Raw genomic sequence first — 12,240 nt, 5'->3', positions numbered from 1 at the left:
AAGGAAAAGACATTGGCTGGAATCTTTCCATTCCTGCAATAGTTTTCCCTCCAACACTTACTGTACTGTAATTCTATCTTTTCCTCTGCTCCCCTCCTCACTCGCGTGTGTGAGTGTGTGTGTGTGTGTGTGTGTGTGTGTGTGTGTGTGTGTGTGTGTGTGTGTGTGTGTGTGTGTGTGTGTGTGTGTGTGTGTGTGTGTGTGTGTGTGTGTGTACACACAGTGCAGCAGTATTAGGCAGGCATGTCTGGAACTAATAGATTCCTCCCTTCTGAAGAATCTTATTAGGAATTACAACCTGCAACCTGAGGCTTCAGACTACCTTCTCATTCAACTTCCTTAAAACCACGTCCCATAGTAGCCACGCCATCATCTTGCGCACACACAAACACACACACTCTCTTGCCCCCCCCCTTAACCTGAAAACCTCTGGCCCAGTTTCTCTCCTTCTGTCTCTCTTCCTGCCTGGTTTCGGGTTCGGAGGTTTATATTGGTGAACTCCACAGCTGCCTGTTATTCTTCAGGCCTTTTTATTTGAAGAAACAGACACACACACACACACACAACTCAGTCCAACCCCCCATCCTGCTACACACACACACACACACACACACACACACACACACACACACACACACACACACACACACACACACACACACACACACACACACACACACACACACACACACACAGACATGCTTCCTGTAGTTGTTTTAGTATGACCCTACCCTCCCGTGTGCTCCCTACTGGCAAATGAACTGGTCGGACTGACTTCCTTTCTCCCTGTCCTCTCTTCCTGTGTGTATAGGGATGAATGGACATATTATTCACAGTGACGCAGTGTCCCCCCCCCCCCCCCCACCCTTACTCACCCTTTACACTGCTTTCTGTTCTTTCTCCTTTTCTTTCTGCTTCTTTCATTCTTCGGAGGACAATAGTATGAGCTCACCGTGGTACAACTCTAAACCATTACCCCCCTTCTGCTCCCCCTCCTCTCCTGCGCCGCTCTGTACTGCAGTATCAGCCCCCGGAGCAACAAAGACCAGGCCTTACTTCATAAACACAGTGTGTACACATGCTCGCACGCACACACGCAAAAACACAAACAGAATGGGTGATATTCTACCTCTTCAAAAGCTAGATCACCTGGTTGGTTGTCTTGGATTTCCTAGAACTAGTTAACGGTTGAGTGTGCCATTGTGTTTCCCGCGGTGTTCAGTGATTACCTGGCACAGGTTGGGGCACTCCGATGCTGGCAGAGAGGTTTGTGTTTAAAAGATTATCCCGGTTTCTACAACTTTAGTCTCATTTCCCTAGTTTTGACCTTTGTTTATGTCGATTATGACAACACTGGACTCGCCAAAGTAATTGCTGAGATCTGGGAACATACAATGTTTTTGCAGCCAGTTATATTCTTTAAGTCATAGTTGGGCAACTGACTCAATGACACTGGTATCGCTTTAGTGCTCAGTATAAAAAACTGTACCAGGGGAGAAAAACTTAAAATAAATGTATCCTTACTGCTGCAATTAAGTTTTGTATTCACAAACAGGTATCATTGTCAAAAACTACAAAAATGTGGGTCATTTTCCTTTTACTGAACTGACCTGTCATCTGTGTCTGTGTGGTTTTCCTCTGTTGTTCTTACACTCATGCTCCAGCCAGTTCAAGCCTAGTCACGAACATTCACCACGTCTACTTGTTTAACAGTTGCCATGTGTGTGTGAAAGTCTATGCATGCATGTGTGTGTGTGTGTGTGTGTGTGTGTGTGTGTGTGTGTGTGTGTGTGTGTGTGTGTGTGTGTGTGTGTGTGTGTGTGTGTGTGTGTGTGTGTGTGTGTCTCTACAAACCTGTCCAGTAATAGAGCAGGACTGATCTGGGGGCGGGGCTTCCAAGAGCAGGCTGGAGAGCTGCCGTCCAAACACCTCAGAGTGACAGCTTGGACTCAAAGTGTCACGTGTGTGTGCGTGCGTGTGCGTGTGTGTTGTACCCATAGCCCAAGGTGTTTTCAGGTATAATGAGTGCTAGCAGCAGTATGTACAGCTCCTGTATCTAGGCCAGCTCTGAACAGCATCCAGGGCTGCCATCACTTCTGTCAGCTTCCAAAGAAACAGCCTAAAGCTGGTGGTATGTTTGCTGCAAAAGCTAACTTCAGCTATAAAAGGTAATGTTGCAGGGAAAACTTGACTTTCATCCTCCACATCTTGCTTGCCAAAGTAGGACTATGTGGCGGGTTGGGTTGCCTTTTGGCAGCATCGTTATTTCCTTTTCCATACTTTTTTTTCCTTTTTAAAGTTAACATCACATATTTATATGCAGGAGTGTGTCTGCCAAATGCAAAATTTACAGCAGGCATTGACCACGGCGGTAATGTCATTCTAGTATGGTTACACTGTCTCCATCTATCATCTCGCTCTATTTTCATCTTCCCTTTTCTGGGTCGGAATAAGCAAACTAGTCAATAATGCATGATGAGGAGGGGCAGCTTTGGATGAAATGGTTTCGAGAGAGATTTCATGCACAAGTTGTTCCTACATAGAGAGCCAGACATATGGAGGGTAATCAATCACGCACTTTATCACACGATACCACCCACTCATCTCCACTCAGTGCCAAAACAACAGGTGGCTCCTATGACTGGTGTTGGAATAAAAGAAGGAAAACAAACACAGATCTTAAAAAAGACAAAAACAGTGCTCCATATGACATATGAGACTGTCTGATGTTGAATTATACGTAAGTAAATGTACGTAGCTACAGTATTTATATATGTAGCTCTACGCCAGCAACGTTGCACTAAACTAGTGGTTCTCAAACGTTTCCTGTCATTCTGTTCCTTTGGAGGAATAAACATTTATCCCCCTCCTATGAAATAACATCAAGATCATGAACTTTTCTCCTTTGTATCCATGGTTTTGGACGTGCAAATAAAAACTGCTAATTCCTCTGTTTTCTAAATGTCTTCCTAATTTGTTGGGACTCATACTGTCAGCTGACACAGTTTTCAGACATATAAAATACACACTGGTCTCCCATCATCTCCCACTGCACTGTGAATCCAAGAGAGCGAGATGGGCTTCGTCATATTTTCTTTTCATTACCGTCAGCCGAGCACGTTGTCTTGTTCGTCTCGGAAGCATCTACCTTGTCCTATATCTGTCCGCTGTGTAAACCGCCACACTATCTGTCTGAATGAACACCACTGCTATTGTGAAGGCACAATTCGTTTACCGTTCCACCGTGAAAAAGATTCCGACGTCAAAACATTAGTTATGCGTCACATTTCCTTCCCGTCACGCGCGCCCTAACTGTCATGCCTCTGGCGTAGGTGACTGGTCTTATTTTTAAAGCGGGATTCATCAGCTTGCTCAGTTTATTCACATGTGAATGATTGCAGATGCTGACTGGTATTGTCTGCCACTCGAGAAGGAGTGGCCATGGTGATTTCGATGTACTGTGACATCGCTAGATACCTTCTAAAGGTCAACGAGCGCTGCATGTAGACCGGTCTGTTTATGCAGGAAAACGAAAGGAGGAGCTGCTTTAAAGCTTTGCGTCCATCTTCTTCTGCAGATTTGTGTTGTTTATGGTGTTGGTGGGACTGGTGAACAAAGTGAAAAGTGAATATGGACAAGGCTCGTAGAGACAGAGCCAGACGGCCCTCACCGCTACTGACGGAGGAGGAGGAGGAGGGAAAAAAAGAGAAAGGAGAGCATCAGTAAAGTAGAATCCCAGAGCCTGATTACAAGACCTGCTCTCATCTGCCTGGAAAATCTGACTGGCGGGTTGTCTGGAGGGGGGGGTGGAGGCGTCACATTCCAGTTCACATCCCACTTCTTACAGGCTCGGGGGGGATGATGACCATTACAGAGGGATGAGGTGGACCGGACGACCCGCATCCATCTTTCCTCTTAGCTGTACCAAGCTCTCCGTATCACAGCCAACACTCCTCTCCTGTTGGGCGATAACGCCGTCTAGATGGATAAAGACTTTTTAAAGACCTCTCAGGGAAATTCAGTTTAACAGCCAGTATCAACAAGGTATAGTGCGGAGAGCTCGGGGTTAGCTGTGGTTGAGTCGCACAGCCATATATTTTATAAATGGAGCGTGTTGCCAGAATCGCTCTTCATCCTAATGGGACTGTTAGGGGCCTGAGAGGGGCTTTGGGGCACAGTGCACGGCCTCCCTGTTAAATTAAACTACCCCCCCATTAAACCTGCTCTCTAAACATCGGGGTCACATGGGACTGATGTCACCTTTTCTCTCCACGTATCCTCCACCCCTCAAGATGCACCCCTCTGCTGATTACCTTATCCTTTCCTTCACCTTATTTCACTCCCTATGGATAGGAGCGCTTGTTTTTAGCTGGATTAGTTTGTGCACGGGGTGTGTGTTGTTGCCTTGGGTCGGTTAATTACAAGGCCGACGTCTCGAGGTTTTGTGTCGCAGCCTTGAGAGGCGGGACACTGACTCACTCCCCATCATTGACAGCACTGCGCAATGAGGGAAAAAAATATAACACACACACACACACAGACAATAACATGTGTTGTCAAATCAGATACTCACACCAGGTCATTAGCACAGACGCAGACTGTGTGTGTGGATTTATTTGTTGCGTGTGTGAGTGTTTGCGCCGCAGTGTCATAATGCCGCAAAACTCCTCCGTTCTGGGCTTTTTAATCAGTACAGAATGACTGTGAGCGGACACAGCCACTGCCGAGTGGCACAATGTTTTGGTCTGTGTTTATGAGAGAGAGAGAGAGAGAGAGAGAGAGAGAGAGAGAGAGAGAGAGAGAGAAGTGGGTAGACTCGGGGGTGGGATCGGGGTGATCATAGACACTTTTAGAAATCCCACTTCTCTTTGTGGTAATGAGAAACTGCTCTCTCAGCTGTTAAACACAAAGGCAAGGTCGCTGTCGGCCGGACGGATGGCTGACTGTCTGCCCGCCTGTGATTGTGTGTGTGTTTGAATGAATTAATGTGTATGTGAGGGGAGTCTAACCTGCACTGAAGCCAACATGGAAGCCAAAACCGTCCGCTTTTTCTACAGCCAGCGTTGTAAAGGTAGGACAGCTGTAAACTACCCATGATACAACTGCAGAGGCTGGCGATTGGAGAAGTGTGTCTCTGTGTGTGTCTCTATGCGTGTGTGTGTGTTGTTTCTTAACTCTTTAAAAGGATGCCTGTGCAGCCGACTCAGCATTGGCAGGCAGCTATGAGAGCATAGCATTAATCTGTCATCTGTCAGCACACATCCAGCGTATCGCCATCATAGTGTGTGCGTCCATGGGTGTCTGTGTGTGTGTGTGTGTGTGTGTGCACATGTTGCTGCAGACGCTTGGTGTGTCCCAGTCTATAACTGCAGTGGGCCGGACTCTCCAGAGGACCTTTTCGTTGCCAGTGATTGAATATGGTTACTGAGTGTGTCTGTACTGAGTGCACTCTATTAATTTAAGGCCCAGATTGGAGAGCAGCATGGAGGAGGGAGAAAAAATGAAAAGTGATAAGCTGGGATAAATGACAGCCTCTGGAGATCTGTGTGTGTGTGTGTGTGGAAGAGGAAAAAGCTGATCACGCACACACAAATGCATATAAATATGATGATGTACACACATGCACTGCAGTCTATGGTTTAGGGGAGTGGATTTCAGCCAAGACTCCAGGCTGCTGTGTCAGGGCCCTGCCAGGTGTTTCACTAGAGCTCAGTTCATCCACATCAGATGGGAAGAGGAAAATGCTTTCGACTTCATTACACATTGTTATGGCACGTAACTTGATGATAGCACTGCACTTGGAACAGTAATGTACACAGCTGTATGGATAATTGCAGGTAGTTCACATTCTTTAGAGAATTTGATTTGAGAAAAATGTGTCGGCTGTCCTTTGTGGCCTCAGTGTGATTGATTAACCTGAATTGGGGTTTGCATGATATCCAACAAAGACATTAAACTCATCTCCTTCTCTCTTTCACCCCGACAGAGATCCGTGCCCAGCTGGTGGAGCAGCTCAAGTGTCTGGATCAGCAGTGTGAGCTGAGGGTGCAGCTGCTGCAGGACCTGCAGGACTTTTTCAGGAAGAAGGCAGAGATCGAGGTCGACTACAGCCGCAACCTTGAGAAGCTGGCGGAGAGGTTCCTCACCAAGACCCGCAGCACCAAGGACCATCTACTCAAGTATGGGACACACACACACACACACACACACACACACACACACACACACACACACACACACACACACACACACACACACACACACACACACACACACACACACACACACACACACACTTACTTGTTGTTTACTTTAAGTGCCATAGACAGCTAAGATTCGATGTAAAGATTAGGGGGAAATAATCATGATTTTTCCCTTTAAGCAGTGTGAGAGCGCTTTCAAGATTAGTGACTTCCTTCTTGAGAAAAGAGAAGTAGACACTAATAATAATAAAAAAAGACCAAGCGGCATGTTGGGGAGGCCATATTGGTGTGTGCCAGTCTGGAAAATACAGACTTTCATCACTCACGGCTTCCCAGTTTGATATAATGGAAACTCCAACTGATTTATAGATTGAACATTTCCTTAGAATGCTCACTTCTGTTATCAGGGAGGTCCTGTGAGTTTGTGTATGCTTGTGTGTGTGTGTGTGTGTGTGTGTGTGTGTGTGTGTGTAACCGTATATTTTGCCAGAAACAGCCAGACGGTGATTTTGTGCTCTGACTACTTCGCTGTGTCCTGCTGTGTGTTTGACATTGCCCAAACAGGGATTCTCTCCCCCAAAGAAGGTCTCGCTCTCTCTTGTCTCTCTCTCAGTCACTCCCTCATTTACACATAATATGCATTCAAATACACACTGTATAATTTTATCTGTTTTGTTGGTGGAGGAGAGCAGCATTTTTCCCTGTAGGGAAGGATACACTGAACTGCTAACTAATCATTACCACACACACACACACACACACACACACACACACACACACACACACACACACACACACAGACACACACACACACACACACACACACACACACACACACATTCAGTGGAGTTACAGATAAATAGAGGCAGAGAGGTGCCTTTTTAGCGAATCATGCCTACTTGCCCTCTCACTCCTCCGTGCTTTATCGTGTGACTTGGAAATCGGCTGAAATATCACTTAGGATGTTTTAAGGTAGAACACGTGCAAAAACCCTTTCGATGAAAGTGACCGATCACTGCCGTTGGTTTAAAGGGGCTGTAGGGCTCTGTGATCATTACTGCAGTATCATTAATACATCATTACTGCAATACTGCGTTGTTTTTCAAACAACCCATGGGGACAGGAGTAGCCGCACCAAGTGTGTCACGATCTGTAGGCCAGCTGTGCGTTATCAGTGAGTCTTTACTCTTCAGAATGGTGGCGGTTGGATTAAACAAAGATGACCTCTTCAGTAGCTGTGCCATTCCTCATCCATCCATGCATATCTCTGTTGCATCTTCAAGAGCCAAGGTGCAAGAAACAAAAGCAATTAATTAAAAAAATAACCCATAATGTTTATTTTTATCAGATTATGGCACTTAAGCAATTTTTGTATAAACAGTACAAACATTTTATGAGGCGGAAAACACAATTAATCCAGATTTTTTTTTTTTTACTCTTTGTGATATAGACACAATAGATACGCTTATCAATATAATTACTAAGATTGTAGTTTAGCTCTACTGATGATGTGAATTCATCAACCAATGAACACAATCATAAATCAATAATTGTGCAGCTGCAACATCTTTTATCTTAGGACCCTAGTGTATCATTTGGCTGCAACATTTGTTATTCTGCGGTTTATAAAATAAATTGTTAAGAGAATATGTTTATGTTTCTAAGAGAACAAACAGGAGAAACATTCTTCCTCTCATTTTATTTGATTTAAGCAGTATCATGTGTCCTTTGCTGCAGAGGAAACACAAGCGGACTTTTTTTTTTTTCTGCTTGTCATCTTTCTCTGGCTTCCTGTTAACCATGACCTCCTCCACAGCCACCTTCCTTTTTCTTTTTCCCCATGCACTGTTCTCGTTCTTCTTTTCTCCTGCATCTTGCACTTTTCCAGAAACATTCATTTCTCTGCTGGGGGCAAACCCACATCCATGCTCTCACACACACACACACACACACACACACACACACACACACACACACACACACACACACACACACACACACACACACACACACACACACACACACACACACACACACACACACACACACACACACACGCAGGCAGACTAAAAGAGATCGATAGGGCCTCTAAATGAAACCCAATTCCAACCAAGAGGACATACCCCCCCAACACACACACTCATTTACAACACACACACCCTCCAGCTCAGATCAATACTGAGACAGTTGCAATGTGGGTGCGTGTGTGTGTGTGTGTGTGTGTGTGTGTGTGCGCGCCCCTGTGTTGCATATTGGGGGAGGGGAGGAGAGCAGAAGAGAGCGGAGGGCAAAAGGACAGAGAATAAAATGTGTTGTTGAGTGGGTCAGTTACTGCCGCTGCCTCAGCCGGTCTGTTCAGGTCCTTATCTGTCACGATGTCATAAGGCAATAAAAAAATACAATTCACTAACTGACTAAGTGATCAAGCTTTACTTTCCATTCACCTCTCTGCTCTCCTCACACTCGTCTTTTTTGCTTTCCTCTTCATCCAACATCTGTGCATTTAACATTCTCCCTGCATCTGCTGCTGCTCAGTCCAAGTGCCACGCTGGAATTCCAGCAATTTTCCAGTTATGTGTGTGTGTTTTTGTGTGTCTGAATGTAGGTGTGTGTGTGTGTCTGTGTGTGCGTGTGCCTGTGGCTGATTCTCCGTACAGCAAGCCATTGATGGTGCTCCAAGCAATGAGGGTGAGAGGGTTGTTGTGTGTTGATCCCATGGAGACCCCTGGTATTCCCGCTATTTGGCAGACTGTGTACAGCAGCGGTGGAGGGTTACACGGTTTAACTGAATTGTGTGTGTGTGTGTGTGTGTGTGTGTGTGTGTGTGTGTGTGTGTGTGTGTGTGTGTGTGTGTGTGTGTGTGTGTGTGTGTGTGTGTGTGTGTGCCCCGAGGCTGACAGGCTGATTGGTCACATGGAGAAGCCCTCACAAGTTGCATTGATTCAAAACCTCTCTCTGTGCTAAATATTAAGCCAGCTCCACTGTTGACACGCTGCAGACCCTCACAGTAGCCTAGGCTGCAGCGACATATTATTTCAATGTGGGTTTTGTGTTCTGATTCTAAAGATCACATGGTTGTATGACCACACATGGACTGAAAATTGCTGTCTTGGATCTGTTCTGCAGATTTCAATAGCACAGCATTTCCTTCAGCATAGTGCAAGAATACAACATTTTGGATGCCCACAGTCATTATAATTACTATACCCCATAATTAGCTCATGCTAGTATTTCCAACTCAAGTAAATACAAGTGTAAATGAGTAAATATTTACCTTGAGCTTGGCAATAAAGAGGCCATCTTTTTTTTTACAATTTGTTTTACCTTTTTACTGAAAAAGTCTCACAAAATACCCCATCTTTATCCACAAACTGCTCTTCAAGGCCAATAACTCTAATGAAAATGCTCCTTCCAGATACCCTGTTGGTTTATTATTAAAATACTTAACCAGTAATTGGAACCAAGATTCAATAAGAACCATAATTCATAAAAAATCGTCATTAGAATTGGGCTTGATATTATTATTAAATGTCATAATATTACAGCTGTACTTATGAAGTTTATAAGCAAACTACTAACAGAAATGAATTAATTCCATCATAAAATGCCACAATGCATATTTTTTCTATATTTTAGTTCCAGATTTCAAGTGGTTTTTAAAAAAAAAAAAAAAAAAACAATAACAGAAAAACATTCTGCAAAAAAACAAAACCACAACTAACAAACACAGTCCCTTCAAAAGACAGACATAGAAAAACATGTTTTTGTTCTGATATTCAAACAAGAGCTGCCTCATCAGAGCAGTTGGACCTATCCTGCAGTTCAGTCAGCGCATTAAACTGTTCAAGTAGCGTCAGTTGTACAAAACTGCCAGCAGGATGCCCTGTTTAATGCTAAATGTTTTGATCCTGAATGTAAATGACCAATTTAGCATTTTCCCTCCAATGTGAGTCGCTGGCAGCAGCTGACCTAAAGAATGACTATGTGCCTGGCCTGTACCATGTGACCTTCAGAGGGCCAGTGACATTTCCGTGTTTACCTTGTGATAGCTGAGAGTTGGGTGATATTTTGTCCCGTGCTGCAGTGCAATTACCATGGCGATCGCTGGTGGGCTGAGGGCGACATGTCACATGGAAGCGGAGACGCCAGTTGATTGAGTAAATAATAGAGGAACTGCTGCCCCGTTTTTAGTCGAGCAAAATGTCGTGCAACGGGTGCAAACAGACAGACAGACAGACACACAGGAAAAGAAACAGGCTGCAGAGAGAAGTTGGAGCAGAAAGTGATGCAAACACACGTGTGTCCACATGACCGTTGCTCAAGTTTAGTATACAACACACATTAGGGCTTCATAATGTGTGTGTGTGTGTGTGTGTGTGTGTGTGTGTGTGTGTGTGTGTGTGTGTGTGTGTGTGTGTGTGTGTGTGTGTGTGTGTGTGTAGGGGAATCTTTCTTTAAATCCTACCCTTGAAATTGTAATTGTTTATTTTGTTAGTCATCTGACCATCTGACCAGTGACAGCGAGTACCAGCGTATCACATCACTGTCTATGACTCATCTCATCAGGCCCTACTTTCCCAAACACACAAACACACACACACACACACACAATGACACACATACATACAAACACATACACACACGCACCTCCCCACGGACACTACCCCCTCTCCATAAGCCACGGTCAAAGACTTTCTCTGTCAGTCTGACCTTGTGGATGCTTGGGTCACTGCTCTACTTTTCCTCACCCCCATCTGTGTGTGTGTGTGTGTGTGTGTGCGTGTGTGCGTGCACGTGTGTGTGATGTAAATGCCTTGCAGCTCTTGGCTGTTTCTATCCAGTTAAAGCTGCTCTTAACGGCACAAAGACCTTCTTTCATCCACTTAAACTCAGTCATAATCCATTTTACCCACTAGATCAACCATGGATCATCCATAACACATGCTGTACACACACATACTGTACACACACACACACACACACACACACACACACGCACACACGCACACACACACAGCCACACTGTTCGTAGACACTCTAAAAGAGGCTGTGTTGTTCTGTAAGCAGGACATTGACAGCCTTGCATTTGTGTAATGGCTTAATGGGCACTTGAAGCAAAGACAATGAAACAGTATTGAGCTATTAGACTCTTTGTGAAATCATTACATTCTTTTAAGTGTTTTTTTACTTCTGTCTCTCCTTCACATCTCTCTCCTTTCTCTCTTATTCCTTTCTGCAACAGCTGTGCTTGTGGGGGAGTCTTACCTCTTCCTGCTGGGTTTTGTACCCTGGCTGAATCCCCTGTTTGGGCTGGCTCGCCGACCATGAGTGTGCGTGTGTGTGGTACAGCTATCTTTGTGAGGACTAATTTAAGTTTTAGACCTTTTAAAGTGAGGGCATTTTTGCTGGTCCTCACTTTGGGAACGACCTACAAGAGCCTGTTTGACTTGGTTTTAAAATATTTAGTAGTAGTTCAATGCATTATGACGATGAGTGTCCTCACAAAGATAGAAGAACAACGGTGTGTATGCTTGTCTCTACATTTTACATGAAGTAGGCCTGTGTGTGTGTGTGTGTGTGTGTGTGTGTGTGTGTGTGTGTGTGTGTGTGTGTGTGTGTGTGTGTGTGTGTGTGTGTGTGTGTGTGTGTGTGTGTGTGTGTGTGTGTACATCTATCAGCAGGATAAAAAGGGAAATTAAAAGATGAAAGGGACTTAATGCTAGTCATTTAAAAAAGGTGCTTGGAGCTCCTTGAATACATTTTAAGACTCTGTTTCTCTGTGTGCAGGAAGGAGCACAGCATCTTATCCCCCGTGAACTGCTGGAACCTGTTGTTGCTTCAGGTGAAGAGGGAGAGCCGCGACCACGCCACTCTGTCCGACCTCTACCTCAACAACATCATCCCCCGCTTCGCACAGATCAGCGAGGACTCAGGGCGTCTCTTCAAGAAGGTAACGCACACTCAAACACACACACACACACACACACACACACACACACACACACACACACACACACACACACACACACACACACAC

The 12,240-nt window shown here is 44.9% G+C and overlaps 1 protein-coding gene across 4 annotated transcripts in view; it reads left to right on the top strand.

Moving 5' to 3' along the window:
* Positions 1–12,240, top strand: part of srgap2 (SLIT-ROBO Rho GTPase activating protein 2) — a 54,368-nt gene that overhangs the window by 23,425 nt on the left and 18,703 nt on the right. For 3 of the 4 annotated variants that reach the window (XM_054616395.1, XM_054616394.1, XM_054616397.1), the window contains exons 2-3: positions 5,987–6,179; positions 11,991–12,153. In XM_054616395.1, the coding sequence (XP_054472370.1) occupies positions 5,987–6,179; positions 11,991–12,153 (356 nt within the window). Of the gene's footprint in view, positions 1–5,003; positions 5,072–5,986; positions 6,180–11,990; positions 12,154–12,240 lie in introns of those variants that run through there. The other variant, XM_054616396.1, reaches the window with a different exon arrangement.

This window comes from Anoplopoma fimbria, chromosome 17 (assembly GCF_027596085.1).
Source record: "Anoplopoma fimbria isolate UVic2021 breed Golden Eagle Sablefish chromosome 17, Afim_UVic_2022, whole genome shotgun sequence".
Classification (NCBI taxonomy): domain Eukaryota; kingdom Metazoa; phylum Chordata; class Actinopteri; order Perciformes; family Anoplopomatidae; genus Anoplopoma; species Anoplopoma fimbria.
The sequence above is the reverse complement of the archived record's forward strand: the minus strand, read 5'-3'. Positions and strand labels throughout refer to the sequence as shown.